Raw genomic sequence first — 25,062 nt, forward strand, 5'->3', positions numbered from 1 at the left:
AGAAGCTCGTAGTGTTGACTTTCACATTTCTTTCCAGTTTCAGCTCTAGCTGAGCTTTGGCTTTCCTAACTCCATTTCCACATGTTCACATAATGCCTCTGTTCCTCTTGGCTGACTGTCCCTGCTTCCTCTGTGTTCTTCCTTTTTGGGGTTTGGGGTTTATCTCAGGCAGGAGATCCCTGCGCATCCATACTAGGCTTCTGCCAGACTTCATTTTCTGCACATGGGATGGAATGTGTTTTGAGGAGGTTGTCCTCAAAGATCAGCCAGCTCTCATGAGCTCCTTTACCCTCCATGGCAGTCTCCCATGGGATCTGCCAAGCAGATCCCTAACAAACTGAAATCAACCCCCTAAAGTCAAGGATAAATAAAATTGAGAAGGTTGATGGGGAAAAAGAATACAGCTTTCCACATGTATTATTTAGCCCTTAGAAATAAAAATATTTTGAAATAGTAAACCTGTTTTGATAATTTTTGTATAAATATTAATCATGCAGCAAACTCCTACTGCACTAGCAATCTCTAGTGCAGTTACAAAGCAGAACAATTTGCGTTTAAATTAAAGGATCGCTGCTGATAATGCTGTAACAAGAACAGTGTTTTCTGTGCTTATGCCTTTAAAATGGTCAGGCACATGAATCACCCTAGGTGCCCCAGTTACCGCTGTGTATTTTGTGGAGGTGGAACAGTTTACATTACAGCTGAGCTGAGGCTACAGCCATTTCATGCTAATTTTAAAAAACGAGATAGCAAGCAGACTTGATTTCCTCTCTATGTTTTTTTCTTTAGCTGGTTACTGCTAGGTTATGCTAGTTTCTTTTTATTTTCCTCCTCCCACCCCACCACCAGCTTTACTGGACTCAGAGCAGCATACTTACCTTATCTGAAGTCTGTAACTTGTAGCTGTGCCACTCCTATCCTGGAAAATGCGTAGGTTCTGCTGCTTGTTTCACAAATTAAGTCAGTTTTCTTGGTTGGAAGTTTCTAACCAAATTATGACAGTTGCAAGTTTTGTGATCAGAAATGATAGATTTAGACTTGATTAGTTTCACTTTACTAATAAGCATCTCAATACTGACCTGATGTGATCCTATATGGCATTTAGGTACCTTTCATTTATTGTGATAAAAGGAAGGTACACTGTTAAAATGGGCTAAATAAACTTCCATCAATATTTTTTGAAAAAAGAGAAGATTCCATACATTCCATCTCTTCAGCAGCTAACAAAATCCAGTATTTCATCCCTGGTGTCTATTTTGGATTGCATGTTGATTTTTTTTTTTTTTTTTTAAACCCTCCTTCAGTGATTGGTTACGTAGAGTTTATGTAACTATTTTCTAATGACATTTTATATCAGAAATTTTTTTTAAAATCTTAGTTCTGCTTTCTGTGGAGAACAGAATTACTCATCTAACTTCCAGTAGTGTAGGTCCTCATCTGGGGACAAAGTCTGCCTAGGTGTAATGAGACGTACAGCCTGCAGCCAGGGACCATGTGCCAATAGAGTCCTACAGTAGGACCATCTCTGGAAGATCTTAGTGTACTCCTTACCTCCATGTCAAGTTTGGAGGATGGAGGAGAAGACAGGCTGACAGGAAGATCCTGTATATAAAGGAAGTTGTCTTTGACTAGTCTTGGTGACTTTAAATCTATTTTGTGCCATATATTCAACAAGTGGAGAATCCTGCTCTTTGGTAGCTGATGGCTTGCTATTACTCTTCGAAGTCAGTGGCAACACTGAATTATGCCTATTGTGTTAAGTAAGGCAGACACGATTTTGTTAAGCTTTATGCATTTTGTAGAGTCTGCCAAATAACAGTTGTTGTAAGAATAGTGCTTCACAACCGTAGACTGCTCTAAAAACCTCAGTTAATATGTTAATGAGATGATGACTGCCTTGGCTGTGTTTTATACTTTGTTGTGTCTGTTGTAATGAGAAGTCAAGCACAGCCAGCATCAGAAATCTAGTAGTTTCAGCTCTGCAGCGATTGTGCTGAGAATTTGGTTGGAAAAGGGGACCATGCAGTGATTAAAGTGTAAAACAAGGGAACTGAATGTCCAAACAGTTTGTTGAACTGCTACTTGATACTGTGCTCGTTTAAAAAGTAATCAATAATTATTTTTATAAAGTTTAAGTGTTATTTAAAATACAAGTAAACAGTGGAGGAATAGATACCATCAAGCTTGACTGTAGGATACACTGTGTTCTCATATGAAGAACGTTAGGTTTTTTATGTTACGGTAGAGCTGGATAAAGTCTCTGGAGGAGAAGCTGTTTTTTTCATGCACAGGGTAAGCCAGAAACCTGGCTTAGCTGTTCTGTTTTCACTTACTGGCTGCTGTCATACTACAGTGTATGAAAATGGAGGTTTCTTTTTTTAAAATCATGGGGTGAGAAGACCTGTGGCTCTGTTCTTCTAGCATCGTATTAAATTGATTTGTTCCTCTCTTCTATCTTAATTTTATTCATGGATACACAGATAATGATTGCGAGCTGGTGAGGAAATAATACTTGCAAAAGATGTGTGTTTGTTATGCTTGTTCTTTGCCTGCAAGCTGGAAGTTTCTTCAGTTCTTAGAAGGTTAGTTGGTAGGCTTATGTTGAAAATGAAAAACGGGCAAGTCTAGGATGCTCTTTTTTGAAGTATAGAAAGGGTGTAATTTGTGTCTAGTGCACGTCTAACACAGTTTCTGATAAAGAATTGTAGCCTGACTGTTATTTTAATCTTTTTAATGTTTTCTAGAACGCAACCAAAAACAGTTTTTGCAGAAGTGGAACCAGAAGATGATGAAACAGACAAGCCAGAGTGGAAAAAACGTAAAATTTGAAAAATTTGGTTTAAAGAATAATTTTAGAGCATTTGAAACAAAGTGCAGCATTTATTTCTTTATTTTGGCTAGTGGATCAAAATTCGAAAGTAAAATTACTTCAGTTCATAAAGCTTGCTACAGTGTGAAAAGGGATTGTTGTATTACACTGGATTGTAATCCCACATCTTGATTTTGTAATAAGGAATAAATTATATTGTGCAAAGAACTCCTTTAAATGTCAGTTATTTAGCTTCGTGATTTAAGTGAAAAATACTTCTTTATGAATAGAACTCTAGTAAATTCATATTGCCAAATGTTTTTAATTACTGCCAACTTTACAAATGGTGTGTCATGACAGTGTTCAATGTTTTTAAGTATATAAATAAAATAATACAGTTTCTCAGACTCCTTTTTATTTTTTCAAGTTAAGATCTAATAAATTACTCCCTTAGTTACAAGTATAACAAAGTTTACACTTTTATTTAGATTAGTTAACATGGGCTAATCCAGTCTAGTTCATTTGTGTGTTCACACAGGTTCCAATTTAGTTCACACTTCTGTGTGAATTTTAGAAAACATATTTTCTAGTGTCTGTCCTTATTTGAATGTTGATCCTGTTAAGTATGTGTAGTATCTCACAGTAGTATTTTATACAGCTTTTATTCTTCAACAATGTGAAATTGGAACGGACAATTATATATTTTGGTTTAATAAAAATAATATGTTGATGCAGAGTTTTGTTCAGGCTTCCTATCCCTATTAGTTTGTATTGACAAGTGTTAGGATAGAGCAGAGCTGTGTATTTATTACCAGGTCTTTGTATCTATTGACTGTTGTATGCCTGAATTATGTATATCTTGCCTCACACTCTCTGAAGACTGATACTATGCTTTATAAAGTGGTTTCTTAAATATTGGAAGTTTTCATTCTTTAACACAAAATTGCAGTTCTGAATGTCATAAAGTGCAGGACAGATTTAAAACTGATGTCCTTTAGAGAAGGAGAAAGGAACCTGGGTTTTAAGCATTTATATTGTGATTATAATAATACACAATATGCTAAGTATTTTGATTATAGTAATATACAATATAACAAGCACTCTGCGTTTCGACTAAGAGTAGAAAGTAATAGACATCATAATCAAGCTTTCTTAATTATGAATAGATTCTGAAGGCATATTTTAAGGCTATATTTAGCAAAGCACTTAGTAGCCTTGAGGGTGTGGTCCCGATAGCAGAGATTAGAGTGGTTTTTTTGAGCGTTGTTCTGTGTCACTATTACATTGTATTATATCCTTTTCCAAGCTTATCTTTCTTTTTCAATTATCATTTTATACTTTAGGGAAAAGTAAGCCTGATTTCAAAAGGTGTAATGAACGTTGGCATAATGTTCACATTTCAAAATATTTCCACTGCTTTCACCCAGTGTAGTCTTTTGATAAGAGTGGAACCTCACTGAATAATCCACAACTTGTCTTTGTCCGCTGTAAAAATATTTTAGTACATGCTTATGTAGAATAGCAAGTCAATGCTTAATTTACAATTGCAGCTGTAATATGTAGAATGAAGGACGTAATACCAAGGTGGACAGTAAATGGAGGAGAAAAAGAAGTACCAGATGAAGAGCAGCAGTTGTTAACAAGACCTGCTAAAGACCTCCCTATGCAATGTCCCACTCAGCAAATAAACATTAAAAGGCATTGTTTCATTTAAAGCTATTTTTTGTCTTTTTTTCATCCAAATAATGCACTACAAAATAAATTATTTTCAAATAAATTTCTATAAAATCTCGCATAAGATTTTTAAAGGATTAATATGTCCTTGGTTTTAGGCTGAATATTAACAGTTTATCATTTCTATTGTTAGCTGTTCACTGAGGCAATGTGGCTTAGGGAGCAGAGCTGCAAGGAAAGACAGATGAGGAAAATCTGTCTCTGAGCTTGGGGGCAGCTTCTGCTTTTATATTATTTATTCATATGAGCTAGATCTTGTTTCCTAATTCTTAGAAAAATGATTTCTGTAAGTGAACCCTGCAAAAGTTCCGTTAGAATTTCCTTAAGAGCTCATCGTTGTTACTTGCAGTGATTAATTGTCCTGAATGACTGTTTTAGCAGCCTAGAATTTAAAACAGCGCCTGTGCAGATATGTATTAAAAAGATTTAAAACTAATTTAAATTGTACTTACACTTTAACTCTTGGCTTCGTTTGTTTGCCATAGTCCTTACGCTGGATTTTCAGGCATGTTCACCAACAAGGCAAACCTTAACGCTTTTTTAAAAGCAGTTTTTAATCTTGACCAGCTCAAGGGTAAGAGTTAAGCCAGTCAGGAAGGAGATACAAACAGTCTGCTTGACTGTACTTGGAACAGCAGACTCTGACTCAACCCATTGAATTGTCCAGGGAAAATTCTTCACAGTAAAAATACTAACATGATTAAATATTTGGTATGAAAGATGGAACTAAAGGGCAAGATGGAAATGTGCAGGCAGTGGAAGCAGGGACTCCTGGGGAGTGTATAGGGACACTGACCAGTTGTGTAGGGATGGGGTCAGGAAGGCCAAGGCACGGCTCGAGCTAAACTTGGCAAGGAATGCAAAGCATAAAAAGAAGAGCTTCTCTAGGTATGTCAGCCAGAAAAGGAAGGTCAAAGAAAGCGTACCCACCTTGATGAGCAAGACCAGCAAACTGGTAACAACAGACAAGGAGAAGGCTGAGGAACTCAACTTCTTTGCCTCAGTCTTCACTGGCAACCTCTCTTCCCACACTTCTCGAGTGGATGCACCACAAGGCAGAGACTGGGGGAGCAAAGTCCCTCCCACTGTAAGAGAAGGTGAGGTTCGAGACCACCTGAGGAACCTGCACATACAGAAATCTATGGGACCGGGTGAGATGCATCCCAGAGTCCTGAGGGAGTTGGTGGATATAGTTGCCAAGCCACACTCCATGACATCTGAAAAGTCGTGGCAGTCAGGTGAAGTCCCCAGTGACTGGAAAAAGGGAAACATTGCACCCATTTTTAAAAAGGGTAGAAAGGAGGACCCTGGGAACTACTCACCTGTCAGCCTCACCTCTGTGCCTGGGAAGATCATGGAACAGATGCTCCTGGAAGCTATGGTAAGGCATGTGGAGGACAGGGAGGTGATTTGAGACAGACAGCATGGCTTCACCAAGTGCAATTCCTGCCTGACCAACCTACCGGCCTTCTCTGATGGAGTGACTACGTCAGGGGACAGGGGAAGAGCTATGAATGTTGTCTGTCTGGACTTCTGTAGGGCCTTTGACACGGTCCCCCACAACATACTTCTCTCTAGATTGGAGAGATACAGATTTGATGGATGGACTGTTCAGTGGATGAGGAATTGGTTGGATGGTCGCATCCAGAAAGTGGTGGTCAATGGCTCAATGTCCAGATGGAGATCGGTGAAAAGTGATGTTCCTCAGGGGTCCATAGTGGCACCAGTACTGTTTAATAATCTTCATCAGTGACATAGACAGTGGGATCGAGTGGACCCTCAGCAAGTTTGCAGATGACACTAAGGTGAGTGGTGTAGTTGACATGCCTGAGGGACATGATGCCATCCAGAGGGACCTGAACAAGCTTGAGAAGTGGGCCCATGTGAACCTCATGAGGTTCAACAACGCTAACCGCAAGGTCCTGCACCTGGGTCAGGGCAACCCCCAGTATCAATACTGGCTGGGGGATGAAGGGATTGAGGGCAGCCTGGCTGAGAAGGACTTGGGGGTACTGGTGGATGAAAAGCTGGACGTGAGCCCACAATGTGCGCTTACAGCCCAGAAAGCCAACCGTATCCTGGGCTGCATCAAAAGCAGTGTGGCCAGCAGGTCGAGGGAGGTGATTCACCCCCTCTACTCCACTCTGGTGAGACCCCACCTGCAGTACTGCATCCAGCTCTGGAGTCCTCAGCCCAGGAAAGACGTGGAGCTGTTGGAGTGGGTCCAGAGGAGGGCCACAAAAGTTACCAGAGGGATGGAGCACCTCTGCTATGAGAAAAGGCTGAGAGAGTTGGGGTTGTTCAGCCTGGAGCAGAGAAGGCTCCTGGGAGACCTTATTGTGGCCTGTCAATACTTAAAGGGGGCCTGTAGCAACAGGACAAGGGGTAATAGTTTTAATCTAAAAGAAGGTAGAGTCAGACTAGATATAAGGAAGAAATTTTTTACAATGAAGGTGGAAGGTGGTGAAACACTGGAACAGGTTGCCCAGAGAGGTGGTAGCTGCCCCATCCCTGGAAACATTCAAGGTCAGGTTGGACGGGGCTCTGAGCAACCTGATCTTTTTGAAGATGTCCCTGCTCATTGCAGGGGGGTTGGACTAGCTGACCTTTAAAGGTCCCTTCCAACCCAACCCATTCTATAATTCTATGAACCTCACCGGCAAACTGGAATATTAGAAACTATAGTTGTATTAATTTTTTATTAACCTAATTTTCTCCTGAACTTCATGAAGGACCTAGGTTTTAGTAACTGCCAAGTTGTAATCTTGGTCCTCCATGTGTCCATATTTAGTGTTAATGTGGCTGGAGTCCAGATGGGCTTTTGTTTCCATATTTTTGAAACAAAGTGAGTTTTTTGTGTTTGCTTGCTTCCTTAGAAGAGTTGCTCACAGAAGTGCCACAATCATCACTAGGATTTTGGCATGCAGAACACCTTCTGTGGTGCTTTCTCCAAACCTAGATTTTTCTCTCCATGTTCTGCGCAGCTTCTAGATGTTTATAGCAATGTCCTTTGTGCTAGTGACTAGTTAAGACCAGCTGTTAAATACTACATGCCTGTCCATAGGGCCACGGCTTTTCTTGACAGATCATTGTAGCCCACCAGCTAGTGATCAGCCAGGTTTCCCATTCCTTGTTTGTGTTGCTGCCGTTGGTATAGAGGTCTTAATTTGACTCTGTAGTCATTTGTCCTATCCTACGTATTCCTCTGTCTGATGTTTTTTTTAAGTCTTCTGCAACAGGTGAGAAGATTGCTAAGGCTGTCTTTGAGTCCTGGAACTTTTCCTCTGGCTGTTTGCAACTACTTTATGATTGTTAAAGTTCCTCTCTGGTCTACTTCCTATAATCTATAATTTACTGAAGAGGATCCTTTTGCCTCTGTTTTTTGTGATTGATAGCAAGAACTGTGAATTTGTGCCCAGAGGCCTCCAGTCATTGGCTCCTTGCTTATAATTACATGCCTAGCTTCATGTTCTTTGTCACGCCTGCATTTTCTCTGTTGGGCTATAGAAAATTATGTATTATGGGAAGAGAAACCATGAATCTTTATGCTATCAGTTCAGTCTTTGCTGGACCCTGAGGAGTGTTTTGCAATGAGTGGCATTGCTGAGCCAAAGTGCCATCCTCTTGGTTAGATCTTTATCCATTAGTTTCCTTGACCGTTGATGCCTTTCGGGGTGTCCAGCTTGAGACATTTGTAGCTGATGTCCTCTTTTAATACTGAATCATTTGAATTTTGATGTGGCCTGTTAGTCGCAATAGTATTGCAAGATCCCTCTTCTGTTTCCTCGTTATGTTAAATGCCTGTATGTCCTCCTAGCCTGCCTCTCAGCAATGGGAACTTACTGAGAGCCATGCAGTTACGCTCATTAAAAATCAGCAGGATTGTTCTGACTTTTTAGCACGGGTAGGCTAGCATTTCATGAGGTTCTGTCCCCTGTTGTTGATCCCTGAGCTCTTCTCATCTGTTGAACTGTTTCATGCGTTCATGTAAATGAAGAGTTGGATAGCTGGCTGGCAGAGATGTCCTTATGCTTGCCTGGCGTTGAAGCATAGATGCATCTTATTACATCAGTTTTGTAAATCTGCTAGAATTTTTGGCTAATCCCATTTAAACACGATTTTGTATACAATACGCACTTCATCCATCCTCTGGGACTCCAGCATCTAATTGCTTCATGCAATCTGGATAACTCTGAAGCACAAGATATTCCTCTGTCTGTAGCGTATCATCCTCATTGAAGTTTGCTTTGGTTGTCAAAGCTTCTCATCCTACATGCAAAGGTACTGGAGCATGCTGGCGGTCTGACACTTTGGCAGCAGTGTCTTACGCTCAGATCAGCTTGTTGGAATCTCCATAACCTGTGTGTGGCTTGAGTGCCTTGGCAATAGTTTATGATTTTTTTTAATGGCTGATGATCAGACAGTACGTTCATCTTGTACTCTGAGATATGACTCAAAAGAAGGCTGATTCAGAACACATAGCCAATTAAGTCTTTTTGTTCTTTTTTTTTTTTAACCTTAGCTATCATGCAGGGCTGTTGTATGTCAGGGCTAGTACTTAGGATTTTTCTTACTCTTTCAAAGAAGTATTCCTGTGGGCTCTGGCCTTTTTTGTTGTTATATCATGAAATAGTAGATGCAACAGATGAATACTTGCAGTGGATGATAAACTGGACTGGATGGGTCCTTGAGAAGTTACGTAGTCCATCCTTGACTCAAGTTACAGCTATACCTGAACCAGTTCTGGCATGTTCATTGGATCAGCTCTTTAAACGCCTGCATGGTAGACACTGCACAATCTCCCTAAACAGTCTGTTCCAATGCTTCATTCTTCTTAGCAGTAGAAAATTTTTCATAATCTCTAAGAAAAACATTATTGCAACAATTAAACCCCCTCTATTTCCTATCCTGTTCCCAGCAGCCACGAAAGTCAGTTTATGATATTCCCCTTTGTTTCAGGCATGTCATCATTTATTTGCTTTTCTCTGCCTTGTTCTGATTGTCCACATTTCTTGAAGCGTACTGCCCACAACGCGTTCAGTGTTTCAGATGAAGCTACTTTTTTAGCACCACCAAGTAAATAAGAAAAAAGTTTGCGTGTCTCATTACAGTCACTTTTTTCTCTGCAGTTTGGCATTACAGATTTGTGTTCAGGTCCTAATCCCCCTCAAACTCCAGAACCTCCACTGCAAAGCTGCTGCCCAGCCAAGTCACTGTCTAGTCGTTAAATATTATTCTTAAGTACTGGATTTTGTCCTTTGTACTGAATTCCATTGCATGTTCTCAAAATGTGTCACCATTTAGTTCAGATTATTTTGAATTTTCTCTTGGTGCCAAAGTGTCTGCAACTTTTTACAGCTTCTAGTTGTCAGCGGATGTAACTAATGTATTCTTTGTTCACTGAGCTAAGCCATTATTGATGTTGGTGGTTAGTGGCAAATCCATAAGGTTTTCTCATGTGTATGGGAGAGAAATTTTTCATACAGTGTTAGTTTTCTTAAGTGTTCATAAGCTTCTAGTTAATGTTCTCAGAAATTTTTGGAAAAACAGTTGGCTTTCCTAGAAACTCCTCGAGTCCCTTTGTGTCCAGCAGAAATCCTTCTGACATAACAGTGTTAGATGTGGGAGACCTCAAGACCTCCTTGTGTTCAGCATTTCAATGCTCCGCATTCTGAACATATTTCCAGCCTGTACCAGTTAGGTGTTTTGGCCCTGAATTCTCACATACTTTAATTCTCCTTCTATGATAAAAGATGTCATCTGCTATAATCTTGTATAATCTGAGTTAGCAGTAAGGCTAGCCACACACCTATAGGTGTACATCTGGGCTGGTCTACGCTGGGATTGAATTACTACATTCACACCTGCCAAGAGCTGTGATACTGCAGTGAGATCTGTGGTCACCTTGCTTGTGGTGATTGTGTTGCCAAAACGTTGACTTCCCGAAACTCCAAGCATGATAGAAGCAGAAACGTTTCTTGTTCCACAGCTTCCCTGTTCGCCATTTGCTCTTCCAGTGGCCTCAGGAATGTTTTACTGAAAATCATCATCTTCGGGCACTTTTCTAGCCCATTACTAATGCTTGTCGAGATCACTGGGACTGCACTGCAGCTGGTTTAAGAAGATGAGAGCATACATGACACTTTGCGTGCAGGTGTTGGGTGACAGTGTGCAGGTTCCTTAGTGCTCAAATGTTAGTGATCTTCTCTGGAAGTCTCTGTCTTCAGGCACTGTCTGTACCTCTATTCCTTGTATGCCACTGACCACCCAGTATCTCTGTTTCTCACATCCTCAGGGGCACCGTTGTTCCTAGACTGGAAAATGCCTCTTGCTGTTTGTCCTTGATTTCTGCAGAGTGTGCACCTGGCTGTGAAACCTGCGTTTCGGACCATCCCCGTCCTGTGTTACTTAGCTTGATTCTGCAGATCTGTTGTGCAGCCTAAGATGCCCTCTAATACAGAGTTGCCATAGCTGGTCACAGGACAAGGTTTTGTATTAAGCTGAGAGGCTGCAGTATTTGCCTGGGTTTGGACTTGTCCTGGGCTGCCTGCAGCTTTGTCTGAACTTCTTTAGCTGCTGTCTAACACCCAGGTGATGACTGCTTCCATTTGTTTAAGGTTTTGCTTAGCTTTGTACAATGATGGGGAAGCTCATGTTATCATTCATGGCTTTGTAACTCTTAAGTAGTAATTGTATGTGGTTGTTCTGTGTTGGATGAACTACTGATGACCCTAGAATTGAAGTGCAGCATAGAGGAGTACAGGCAGGGGGTGGTAGCAGAGGCTTTGAAGGTGTGGACACTGGACTGTGCCAGCAGCCCTGGTGCTAACAGGAACTCGCCAGTGGTAATTACTGGCCATTCAGAGAAAGCAGCTTTGGGAGCTGGATAAGCTGTTTTTTTAGGGATAGCAGAGAGGAAGAAAATCAAGTACCTAACAAATATAAAGCAGGCCATATGTAGTAAATCTGACTACAACATGGAATTACAGAGCAGCAAAAAAAGGACAAGGGGTTTGTGTGTCTTGCAAAATGTATAAAAATAATCCCATGCATATTCTAGAGTGAGGAGGAAGAACCCCCCCACCTCCCATCAACATCAGCCTCCTGGCAAAGAGCTAGGGATGCTACCAACTGGTCACAACACCCATCTGCCCCATTGCCCCTCAGACTCGAGCCATCATCTTAGGACCCAGAGGGATGGCAGATGGGTGAGAAGGGGGTACCTACTCGGGTTTGCATGTGTAACAATTTTAACTGTATTGTTATACAGACTTTTTCTGTAGTAGTAGTATTTATTTTTGTGGCATTGTATATAGGCATGCTTCTTCATCCCACATAAACTGCACAAGTTGTAGTGCAGCCATTCTATGCCAGTTGGAGATTATCCTTTCTCTGTATCATTCACTTCCCTTCTCACTTGGTGGCGTCTCTCCAGTGCAGTGAAACTTGTTTGCAGTGGTTATGCAAGCCAAGGACTCTGACAGTAGGCATGAAACTTAGTCTGCATGTGATTCTAGTAAAAGACGTCTCTTAGTAAACAAACTTTAGATTTTCTAACACTATGACTTGCGGCATCAGCAAGGGGGCCACTCTGTGGTGAAGTTGGTGTATAGTTTGCAGTTGGCTCATCATTTAAAATTACCTGACTAAGCAGAGGCAAACATCAGGAATATTCCAAATAAAGAGGTCAGCATCTTCAAAATAGCCTTTGCAAGCAATGTTAACAACAGGTCTAAGTTTTTATGGCTTTTTCCAGTAAGATCTTGATTATTCATAGAATGATTTCAATGTGGCTTGATATATATTTTAATTAAGTGACTGAGTTAATAGTGAAAGCATACGTTTATTACAACATTTTTTGGAGAATACGAAGTTTCCAGTTTGTTACAGTAATACCACTATAATTTATAACAATAAAGTGCCTATAGCCACGTCCCCATAGCTAACTAGTGCATCACAGAATTGGGGCAAAAACGTGTTGTTATTGTAATGATTCAGAGAAATTTAATTAAATCCCTAAAGGGACAATGTAGCAGTCAAAGGAAAACCAGAAGCAATATCAGACTAAGAAACTAAGGCCCGGTGACTCACGAATTTTCACCTGAAGACAGCATGTCATATGAACACAGCATGAGCTTTCCACATCCAGAAGTTGAAGAAACAAGTCATGATAAATAACAGGGCACAGAGATGAGTGGGAGGTGACTGGTGGGATGCTGCAGGAATAGGGAGTTTATGTGCGGTTTTGTGCAACATAATTTTAAACTACCGCCTTCGAGATCATTGAACGAGATGTTAATGAAATTAACATATGATTCAGATGAATACTGCAAACATCACTGAAAAAAGAGAAGCAGGAAATAACAAGGAGTCACCGTGACAAATGCAAGATAATACATCTGGAAAACAGTAATTCAAAATGCAGATTATTTTTTCCTGTCTGGATGACTCTCAGCTACTCCAGAGTTGGTGGACGGCAGTTTGTGTTTCTTGTTTCCTCTGACAAGGCAGACAAAAAGACGCAGGTGGAGCTTTTTCCAAAAGGATTGCTCCTGACCGAGCAGCTTGAGCGAGTCCTGGACCAGGAACATAACACGTTCTGTCTTGCAGGCACTGAGGAGTACAAAAGTGGCTGGGATGGCTTTCATCTGAAAATCGGCTTGGTAAATACAGCGTAGCGGGGTCTTTTTTTGCGAGCACCAGATGCTGATGTCACGTGTGCCACAAGTTAAAAGCGCTCCTTTTTATTTGCAGTCTTGCGAATTTAGCTGGCTCTCTAAGAATCAAACTCTTGTCTCCCATTAACTTCAAAAATCTGCTTTCTGTCTTCTACTCATAATTGCAGCTCTTTGCATCCTTAAAATCCCAGAGTTTTCAAGGGACGTTGCAGGAAGATAGGAGACACTTTTATCTCTCTTTCCCTCCCTAGTATGGGAATTTTCACATTTCAGAAGGCAATTCTGCTGATCTGTTCCCAGTCATGCTGTTATCCATACAGCTGTGCTTCAGGTGTTCTGTTTTAGAGTTTCTCAGGAATGTTGAGTTGTTGAGACAGACATTTTTCTCATGTAAAAACAACCTTGAACCGGTTTGGGGTTTGATTTTTCTTCCCCCCCCCACATGTAAACAGGTATATAGAAGTTTCATGGAAATATATGTCAAGGAAATATGATAATGAAAAAATAATCTTGATATTGGACTTGCCAGCCCATTATAATTGTCCAAATGTAGTAAGGTGAAAAATACTTCGTGGTTTGTTGATTTACTGAACAGCCCATGCTCAACTTCCAGAGCCATGATCCTTGTTAAATTTGGTCTTTGAACAATACCAGCATAGATGTTCCTGGTTCACAGGAGGCTCTTCCTCATCCTGCAGTAACATCAGTACTGGTGACTACCACAAGGCAGATTATCCTTGAATGCTAAGGATTGCCTAGAAAATTACTCTGAAAGGAGCATTCTTCTGTGTTACACTAACAAAAAAATATATTACAAAACCTGATGGTTTAAACTGTAATCTTCTTGAAGATTAACAGGTCACATGCGAAAGTAACTGAGATCATCTTTGCCTTTAATGTGACAACCATTTGTATGCACATATATGTGTACATGTATCGTTTCTTTTATTGATGGGGACATGCTATGCAGCCAGTTATGCCCGAGAAGTAACATGAGACATATCTCAAGTGATGCATTAACTCTGTGGATGAGCAGTTATCTTGGGGGATATTTACCTTAATTAAGACAGTATCTTGGGTGAAATGCAGAGGACCAGAGAAACTGAAGCTGGCCGTGTAATCGATGAGAGGCTCAGCTGATGAAGGAGCAAGAGGAAGAGTCCGCAGTAAGTATTTTAATCTGAGAGACATGAGTCTCCCTCACCCCAGCTGGGGTACACTTTAGTCAAAACACTGACATTAACCCCTTGCAGAACAGAACAATGCACTGCACTAGCTGAGAGTGACATAAAATGGAAAAAGGAAAAGAGAAAAAAAAAAAAAGATGAGCGAGTTAGACTGACATGGTGCTGAAAATTATCTTCTTGGTGAGATTCTCCCCAGTGCTGAGGTACCCATTTTTAATTATCCTCAGCTCTGAAGCTGAGGCTTGTAGGATCCTATTGCAATGACACTTTTTTGGGAAACTTTTCCAGGAGTGGTGGGGCTGGCAGATGGGCACCCCAGGCCAGCTGTAAGATGAAGGTGAGGGATGAAGATGATGTACACCCATGCATCACAGCTCATGGTCATAAAGAAATTAATGAGTCAGCTTTCAAAGTTCCCATAATGTTTTCTAAAAACATTGTAAAATCATTCTGTGATGCAAGAAAGATTACAGAAGAAGGTGGTTTCAATGAAGATGACAGCTGTTGCATTCCCAAATGCAGGGAGAGACTTTGCTGTTCACAAGGTGGTAATCTTTTTGGTTGAGGCTCTATAAAATGTTCATATGTAAGATTCTTTTGTTCATTTTTAGTAGCTTTTTACTCATGTTTACATTAAAAAAAAAATAAAAGGGAGGCTATAGTTCTGGAAATGAGGTAAGTATCCCAGTGATATATATTCTTTCTGTTTCTTTTAACCACTTACATTACTACCTAGCATACTGTCCTCCTGTGGCATACAACAGAGTTTAAACAGTTCTGTAAAAGAAGTTTTTACATGTTTTTCTTTTTCTTTGGGAGGAAAAAAAAAAGTAACTTAATCAAGTCCTAGAGAGTATCCTGCTTCCCACCTTTCCTTTTTGCCATGCTACAAGAATCCTTGTTCAAGTTCAGGCTTTTATTCTGTTAGGTACTTCTCAGACTTATGATTGGAGATGGTATCATCTGCTCTAATAATCTAAATAGGAAAAACAACTATTACTGCAAGACTGAAGAAACAGAAATACAAGATGAGGAGAGTTAATCAAAGTCAGATTAGTGGCAGATCTAGAAATACAGTTCAGCTATTTCAGTGTCTTTTTGGTGCTCTTTACCAGCATCTCTCTGCTGTGGGGAAGTCTGTAAGACATCTTTCTGAACCAGGGAAATACTCTTATCTTGCGGTTGTAATCTAGCTTTTGAGGGTTTGTGCCTGCAGCTGAGTTGCAAACAGCGCTGTGTAACTGCATCAGCAGCCACTTGGTTGTCATGAGAAGCTGAATCCTTCAGGTTGTGGGCATTTCACACGAGCAATTTGGGTTGAAATGGCCCCTTTGGTAATACACCCTGACTGACACGTCGCTTAATTCTGCTTTGTGCTTGTCTGCCTTCACTCTGCTCCTCAACTCACCCCTCCTGGCACGCCGTTCTCCGCACGGGGCCCGGGAACACTTTGCTTCCTTTGGGAACTGAGGGTGCTGCGCTGGCTCTCCACGTCCCAGCCTCAGCGGTGATGGTGTTTATTACTGAATCACGCTGCACTGCTTGGGAGCCAGGGTTTTTTAGATTAAAAAAGATCGGAATCTCAAACGTAGGGCCCTCTGCCTGCTGGAATGAATGCAGGGGCTGCGATCCGACAGTCCTGGGCAGAATCAAACCTTGCTATTTCACTTATGCTGTTTATAAATGCCTAGACAAACAGACAGGACCCCAGCGGGACAGCTAGGCTGTCTTCCTTGTCCGAAGGCACGATCAGCATTCCCGTTTGCTTCGCTCAGCATTCCTGCATGGTTGGGCTTCAGTTTCATTTTTAATCTGTTGATCAAATGTGATTTTTTTTATTATTACGGGGAATTTTATAGTCAGTTTTTACCACGTGGAGAATTTTAATTGTTAATTACCATGGTATCACTAGATTTAGAGTAGACGCTTGGGGGGGAAAGCTGTGCACAGCTAGTTGCCCTCTGTAGCACGAACATTCAGCTCCCAACATTAACATGATTTGTTTGACTCGTACTAACACCACAATCAAAAATATTGTGCCAGTAGCAGAGAGCGAAATGGAGTTCAGGAGCCAGCACCTCTGCTAATGGAAATGAGTGCTAAGGAGCTGCCGTTACTTAAGCCAGCAGCGGATGTTGCCTTGGGTTTTAGCATGTTTGTTTTTCCAGAAATTGTCACAAAGACACTAGTTTTGTTTTAAGTAGACAGAAAGCCGGGCCAGAGTCCTGTCTGCAGATCGTAGCACTGCAAAGTGGAAGAAATGAGTCTGCGCCAGCACAATGTGAGCATATCTCCGAGGTGAGCTAGTTGATTACACAAGGGATGGGGACCAGCTGCCAGCTCTCCCTGCTGGAGAACAGCTCTGGGCAGCAGCGAGGGAAGGTGTCCGAGAGAGAAAGTCAAATGTCCAGTACGGGGATGGGGAGATTAACAGCATTGTGGTTTTGGGAATCATAACATACGAATTGGCTTTTACATGTAATTTCCTTCTGCATGCTGCATAATGAAGTGCCTTGGTGCACACACTGTAGATAGTCTTGTATCTTTTATTTTCCGTATCTGCAAAGAAATCCATCAACCTCTTTTCAGTAAGTTTCTGCAGGCACAGGAACTTCTGCGCAATTAGCAGTTAGAACTTCTGAGATTCAGTGTGTTAAGTCATTTAGATGAAAAACACTGAAGAAATAGGTAATTTTTTAAAGCTACAATTCTCGTTGCTAGAGCATAGTTATGTAAAAATACCAGACAAAAAGCTGAATAAAGGTAAGTTGGATCAAATAGGATCATTGGGTTGGTTTTGTATGTGGTTCAATCTGTGGAGCCTGTATGTGCAGTGTGCATAACATGCAACTTACCTGGCAGGCGTGCACAGCACCGGGGTGCAAACGTGCATGGGATTCCTGCAATGAAAGCCCTGCTTTCTTACTTCTTTTTCAGAAATGGAATATCCACCTGAGGGATTTCCAGCACTACTTACTGCTAGCACATCTAAGCTACCACATTTAATTTGTATCTGGAGTTTGTACTTATAAATGGCATATGTCTGCTGTTAATTGATGGCAGGGAATAGGGCTTGCAGATGCTGCTGTTGTAGCACCTAGCAAGAAGAAGTCCTTGCCCAAAAATATTTCTGGTTTAAAAAGTACTTTCATAGATATTTTGTAAAACTACAAGAAAAAGCTACTTTTAGCAAACCAGGTGCCTTTACTTGAGCATGTGTGTGTCTGGTGCTTGACTTAAGGCTTGTATCACCTTACTGTTTTCTTAGGGCTGTTCTCATTGACAGTCATTATAAAATCCTGAGGTCCTATGCTGTATACTAGTGCCATGAGCACCATTACACTGCGATAACCAGTTAATGATGTGTCAAGGTGACCAGGAGCAGCAGAAGCCTTGAATATGTTTTGAAGGGAGGATTTGCTTAAGGGAAAATAACACCTTGAGATTTGTGTAAGGAAATAATTTTAAACCAGGAAAATAAAATAACCTTGGAAAAAGCATCTGGATATTAGACAGTTATTCAGAACTTGTAATACACTGTGGTACTGTATGTGGCTCACTCAGTAGCTAAAATTAAGTGATTATGTAAGGAGACCACAGTGTACATCTGAATAGCTACTGTATTGGGCTAATGATGTCACCCATCTTTATTGAGTCTTTAGCAATTCTATGGCTTGGCCGTGAGGCAGCGTGAATTCAGGAGTCATGAAATCATAGCCAAGTTAAACTTTAGTGAAGTAAACACAACAGAGCTTTTACAAGGGAAAGCAACACAACTCCCAACCAAAGGTCTCCCATCGTGACTCCCAGGTGATGTTGCTGCCAGATGTTATTCTCTGTAAATCTTCATGAAAGGACATTTATAGCTTTTAAACCAATGATAATAGAAATGCTATGATGGATCTGTCAGTGTGTGATTAGTTTGGGGAGATCAGATGAGCTCTTGATGTTAGCATTTTAATTGTTGACTATGAAATTGGTTATGTTTGCACTGAGGTCCTATAGCTAAGACAGTTTATGAACTCTGTACTGTATACACTGTTGACATGTACAAATAAATACATGTATGCCAAAGGTAAAGTGAGAATTAAATTTTATCCACGCATAGTAATATGCCTTAGCTTTCACAACAGATACAATCCGAATCCAAATCAAATGTCCTATGATAGTTTTTGTAAAAGTGGTTTATTTGCTCACCTATGTAGCTTTTTCTTACTTGGCAGTGGTATATAAGCCATACGTTTCTCCATCTAGTTGCTGAGCCTTTTCTGAATCATAAAATCATAGAATCGTTTTGGTTGGAAAAGACCTTTAAGATCGTCGAGTCCAACTGTTAACCTAGCACTGCCAAGTCCACCACTAAACCATGTCCCTAAGCACCATGTCTACAGGTCTTTTAAATGCCCCCAGGGATGGTGACTCCACCATTTCCCTGGGCAGCCTGTTCCAGCACTTGACAACCCTTTCAGTTAAGAAGTTTTTCCTAATATCCAACCAAAATCTCCCCTGGCGCAATGAATAGTTACTAATTTCGTATCAGAGAAGACTGCGGAGGACCATCAAGTAAAGGCGTGGATGCAGAGACAGACATGTAGGTTTCCTCTAATTTTGTGTGGCTAAGGAGCTCTGAACTGTGTCAGCAGTGACTTGCTGTCATGGCTCTGGTGTCTTCATCTGGAACATCCTTGTTTAGGCGGGCTTTGGGGCTGCCCTCTAAAATTTCTCCATGGGATTTCTCTTCCAGTGGCCTCGAGGGCTGGTATCACAGGCCCTGGCAGACAAGTCCTGTACAAGAAAGAAACCTGGAAGTAAATGAAAGCCTGTTTATTTCTCAGAAGATGCCCAGACCTGCAGAGTCACAGGGCATTAAAATACTAGAAGTAATGGTTTTGGGGATAACTTGGCAATGCGTGACAAGGGGCCACACTGGGAGCAGGGCATTGATGGTGGCCGCACTTTGCAGCCCTGGCTGTGCACGTATGAGTATCCGTGCTGGCCATGGGCAGAGCTCTGCTCTTCTAGAGCAGAAAGCAAAGGAAAACTCTTCTAAAGCAGAAAGCATTTGGAAACTTGCTCTTTTCCTACTACTCCCTTCTTTGAAGTAACCATTACCACACGTTTCCTGTCAGGGGTCCCCTGGGCCCCCCCACTCTCTTTTCACTCCCTTCTTTTTTAATCCAGAAAGCTGCCTGCTTTGAGAAAGTTTGCCTGGGATTCCACTGTACCCATTTGTTTGCAATGAATGAGAAGCATTATTCATTTTCTCTGAATTATTGTTGCCAGATACCATGTGTACACGTTGCAGGCCATCTTGCAGAGGGAGCTGGCAAATCTGCACAGCTGATGCGCACGGCCTCGGCAACTGAAATGGGCTCCTCTCAGCCAGACCCCTGCTGAGGTCAGGAAACACGCATTTATTGCTCTCTGCAAGATTTCAAAATGAGAGTTTCCTTCAGCTGGATTGCAATAGTGATGTTGCAGCCCGGTCTCCCAACTCCAAGCACCTTTCTGCTTTCTCACTGCACTCTCATCCGTCCCGTTTGCTGAGCAGTTTCAGCAATTCTCGGCAGCACAGGCAGCCTAGAGCAAGAGCTGGGCTTTTGGGGAACACTTAGAAAACAGATGGGTGATGAGATTAAAACTGTGTGACGTAATGCAGTATTAGGACTCTCTTTTCAAGTGATTTTGCTCCTCTTAAATTGATGATGTGAAGGTTGTTGCTATCTTCTATTGTCTTCAGCAGGATGGCTCTGTAGTGGTCAGCTGTCAGAGAGAAGTGCCTTTTTTTCTGCTTTGTTTTTTGTTTCATCATGTCCCAGAAAAGTGTGAATATGTATGCCCTGATTAGCATCCTATCAGTTGGCTGATCACAGGACTTGTCAGGATGGACACAACCTAGTTGCAGACCAGTATTGGAAGCGAAGTGCCAGCAGTGGGTATCTAAGGATGTCTTTAAAATCCTGGTGGGATATTTCATCTCTACAATGCCAGAGTTCTTTGTTTCAGCTTTGCTGTATAGCCTGATGTTCTGTGTGAGATCCATGGGAGAGGTGAACTGAGCTCCCTTTATTGCTTGCCATAGGAAGTATTGGCTGAATGGATGAGTTATCACAAAAGGTTTCCTTTTTGCTGAGCTGACTTCTTCTGGTGGACAAACGAACTGCTGAGTTTGAAAAAGCATAAGAAAAACAGTCAATCTTTACTGTTCTTAAAATATTTGTACATGGAAACACATAAAAGTCCAAGAAGCAGATTGTTTGCTTGGTTCCTCTTGCTAAACAGTTGTCTGTGTGAATCCCTGTAGGTCTAAATGAGGCTGGTAATGGCTGAAATGGCATTTCTCCCCCCTGATCCTTGTGTGCCATTCCTTGTATGAGGCTCAGAGGACTTGCTTTGACTTGGTCAGCCCTGAACTGGTCAGACAGTGGGACTAGATGATCGTTGTAGGTCCCTTCCAACTGAAATATTCTATTCTATTCTGAGACTTCGTATGGACACAGACAGCCCCACAGTGCTGGTAAATCCTGTGCACAATGGAGCCCACTCCACGTTAACATACCACCAGTTTGCAGTGTCATGCCATTGGTAGTAGACTTCTGCTGGATGTGAATGTGCGCAAATGTTTGTATTTCTCCATTGCATTGGCCTTGCTGCCCATGGTCACAGTGTCTGTGCTCAGGGAGAGCGGCAGAGGCGGGGCACGGAGAGCAGCAGGCCGGTGCCATGGACCATGGCACATGTGGCTTCTGCATTTGTGTCACTGAGCAGAGCAGGAAGGAGATTTTCCATGGGGCCTCCTGAAGAAAGACAAAATCAGTACACAGAGTGAGTTTTCACTGCTGCTTATGGCTCTTGGATGGGGATGGATATAAAGATCAAGACATCAGCTGGGCCATTTCTAGCGTGTGAGAAATTATTCAGCCAAAGCACTAAAAAGTGAAAAAGAGGCCCTGTTTTAAAAATATGATATTTCTTGGGAAAAAACAGCCATAAATGTCATCAACAGGCTAGAGAAAAGAAAGGCAATAGTACCAAATGATGAGTGGGACTAGGGGGGATGTGTGTTACAGAAAGCAGGTCTCTCTCTCATAAGGAACAACGCTTGACAGTTTGAGAAGAGCTGACAATAAAACACATGATTAAATGAGTGCCAGAGAGCAGACTCAGCCATAAAACTATACATTTAGTGGCTGTCCTAGCTAAGCCATAGCAGTATTTATTGAGTTATAACACTGGAAGAGGTGAATAAACATGACTGAGACCATGTGGGCTCAGAGGGATTACCTTTGTTTTTAACAGAGGCTTTACCATATTTGCTCAAAAATCTTCACACAGTGTAATTTTAAAGTACACTTCTGAGTCTGTAGTTAGTGTCAAAGAAGATAGAGGAGATTTATGGTTTATCATGAGATGGGTAAATTAAAGCAATACATGAAACTTTTAATGAAGTTTCTTGTCCTAAATAAAATAGCATCACTGTGGCCTCTGATTCTGGGCACTCCTGTTTTCCATTTATCCTTCAGACAGTGGGGATAAGGAAACAATCCCAAGCTGTGCATTGTTTCACTTTGTGCAAGAAAGCATGTCGTGTAGGGAAACATCATGTCATGTCACTGTTGTCATGTAGGAAAAATCTGTGAGAGATTTATTTACATTAAAAATGCCCAATATAACATCTATGCTAAAAGAATAGACAAAGATTTAAAGGGATTTAAAACCATCTCTCCAGAGCAGCTAGCCAAAGAGATATCACGACATAGAGGTGTTTCATGGGTTCATACTAGCACATAATACACAGACTCACTCACAGTCAAATATAAACCACAGTCTACTACTGAGACTTACTTGCATTGTCCTATAATAGTCACATATTACTAAGAAATCAGCCTGAGGTGTTACCAAGCCTTTCTTAATAGATTAATGGAATAAATTCCAAGGTTTTGGAGAACTTTTTTTAACTATTCCAAATTTTGTTCCACCAGTTGTCAGAATCAGAAAGGGAGGATTCTGTACTCCTTACAGAAATGCCTTGTTATCACTGGCTTGCTCTGGGTTTTTAAATTAGTTTCCCACGTGTAGCTGAAATGAAACCAGATATCCTTGACTGGAAAAGATTTGCTGCTAGCAGAATTTGACCTCCTAGATAAAGACCAGAAAAAATGGCTGCAGACCTTTCTTCAGCTCCTCCCAAACATCTGCCTCTTAGGTCGTCTTCATTTCTTCATCATGGTAGGCATCCGGTCCATGTGAGAGCTGCAGAAGCTTCCTCTTTTGGATACATTTTTGCATTTACTCATTTGTTTCCTGGCCTGACAGAAACGCTTTTCCACTGTTCATCACAGCTTGGGGGGTGGCCTGTGCCACATTTCAGGTTCTCCCTGAACCCCTTGTTTGCAGCAGCACTTGGTCTCCATTGCTTGTCCTTGGGCTACTGCCATATCCCTTCCTCCAGTAATTACTGTTTTCAAGAAGTGCCAACTCATTGTCTATGATCCTTTTTGATTTAAGGCAGCCCTCTGGGTAGCTCCCAGAAGACAAGATCCCTTTAATTAACTTTCTGTGAGCAATGGGGACACAAGATTTGTTCCTAAGTCAGATGGGTGCCTCAAACCTGGAGACTTGGGGTCTCCATACATTGACAGCTCTGGGAGGTTGGTATCTGTTGGTACCGCATAGTGGCCCAGCCCTGGGGCAATGCCTTCTGGCTCCACAATGACTGCACACAGTGGTTTCAGATCAGTAAAACGAAATGATATCTTGTATAGACCGACACAATTGGAGTTAGTTTGGTTCAGACCTGATATTTGGCAAAAAGTTCGGTGTTAAACAAAGGGGATTCCCAAAAGGATGCAACACGTTGCTTCTGAAGTCATGTCTCTGATGAGTTCATCAGCCAGCACCTGAAAGGAATTATTGGAAACAGAATGGAAAACAGAACAGAAAAAATCAATGCACCTCTGGAAATACAGGATTTGCTCCCATCCAGCATCCTGATGGGAGCATCTTCCCCTCAGGAGGAATGTGGTCCTATTGGAAGAGAGAGCGAAGACACAGATTGTGAGAGTTATGAGGGCTCCTCAGACTGGACAGACCCATGTGGACTACAAAGGTGGATGACGACTGGTAACTCATCAGGAGACAGGAATGAGTGGACAATAGATGAAATGGAGGTTTAGTGGCAGCAGCGAAGCATTTACTCACATTGCATAGAATTAGATTGCCCCAGAGCACAGAGGAGCCCAAAAGTAAACTCACAGAGGAGGATGTTGGGTGCCTTCCCAAGGAGACAGACTTGCCAAGGGCTGTTGGACACCGATAAAATATCTGGCTCAGAAAGTTTCTGAACTGCAAATTGTTGGAGCTGGGGTGGGGTTTCCAGGGAAAATATGACTCCTAGTTTGCCTTTTTATTTTACTCTCTCCTTTCTCAGCTGAGGGCTGCTACCAGAGATGGGGTATTGAGAGATCTTCATTGTTGCCCTGGCTGTGCAACCACTCTCACCCGCAGAGGACCTGCCTAGTCCTGCGGGAAAGGAGTCTCTGTATCTTTCAAAATACAGAGTTATCCAAAGTCGATCTCTAAGCTGTGGGGTTTTTTTTTAAGGAAATTTTTCATCTCCAGATTAAAACTGCTATTAAAAATAATACCAAATGCTAAAAAGGAGTGTCTGTTGACCCCTGTTTTTATCTCAGAGGGGAACAATTTTAACCTGAAATAAGGAAATATTTGGACATGTTTACAGCATCTGTGATGCCAGAGATTAATGTGGGAGTGATGAGACAGTCAAAGAGGAGAAAGCTGTGGGAGAGCACCAATGGAGAGGGAGAAAAGAAGGGGGAATTAGCAACACGGTAAGAGCACATTGAAATGTCTTGAAGCTCTGGAAATCTCAGCACACGTGAAATAAGTAAGAGAAACCTGAAACAGAAACAGAAAGTCTAGGGGGATTGTACAAGGATCCAGTCTTTGTATTTGTATGTGAATATTGCCAAGAAAATCAACAGCTTTGATATTCTTATTTACATTCCTGTGAAACTGGAGTGACTCCATGACAGTCAATGGAGCAGCTCTGGTGAGGACGTTGGTAGCTTTAGATCTGCTAGGACCACTTGGGGATAAGGTGTGCAGCTCTGGGCCAGGGACTGATGTTCGTATCTTCCTTGGGGTGACAGAGAAGGAAGCGTTCCTCATCCAGTGTGCTGGCAGACAGGAAACTAAAGGTTTGGGGAAGCAGGAGGAAACCTGCATCTGCAACCCAGGGCTGGGATTACTGTCAAAAAGTTAGAGAAGTTGCCCACAGAAGTTCAACCCTGTGGGTAATTACAACCCTGTGGGTAATTTTTCTTCACTGAAAGGGTTATCAAGCGTTGGAACAGGCTGCCCAGGGAAGTGGTGGAGTCACCATCCCTGGAGGTATTTAAAAGATGAGTAGATGTGGTGCTTAGGGATATGGTTTAGTGGTGGCCTTGGCAGTGTTAGGTTAATGGTTGGACTCTATGATCTTAAAGGTCCTTTCCAACCTAAATGATTCTATGACTCTGTGATTCTAAAAGCCCATCGTGTTCTTTGCCATTTCTTCAGCTGCAAAGTGGAAAGGTTTCCACACTTGTAAGTGACCCTTTTGGGGAAAAGTGAACAAAATGCCACAGTTTCA

At 41.7% G+C, this 25,062-nt stretch overlaps 1 protein-coding gene across 3 annotated transcripts in view; it reads left to right on the forward strand.

The window, feature by feature from the left end:
* Positions 1 to 4,518, forward strand: part of WDR70 (WD repeat domain 70) — a 146,497-nt gene extending 141,979 nt beyond the window's left edge. For all 3 annotated transcript variants that reach the window (XM_068422577.1, XM_068422576.1, XM_068422575.1), the window contains exon 18: positions 2,745 to 4,518. In XM_068422577.1, coding sequence (XP_068278678.1) covers positions 2,745 to 2,829 — 85 coding nt within the window. In that variant the 3' untranslated portion in view covers positions 2,830 to 4,518. The remainder of the gene's footprint in view (positions 1 to 2,744) is intronic.
* The last annotated feature ends 20,544 nt before the right edge of the window (positions 4,519 to 25,062 follow it).

This window comes from Nyctibius grandis, chromosome Z, assembly GCF_013368605.1.
Source record: "Nyctibius grandis isolate bNycGra1 chromosome Z, bNycGra1.pri, whole genome shotgun sequence".
NCBI lineage: Eukaryota > Metazoa > Chordata > Aves > Nyctibiiformes > Nyctibiidae > Nyctibius > Nyctibius grandis.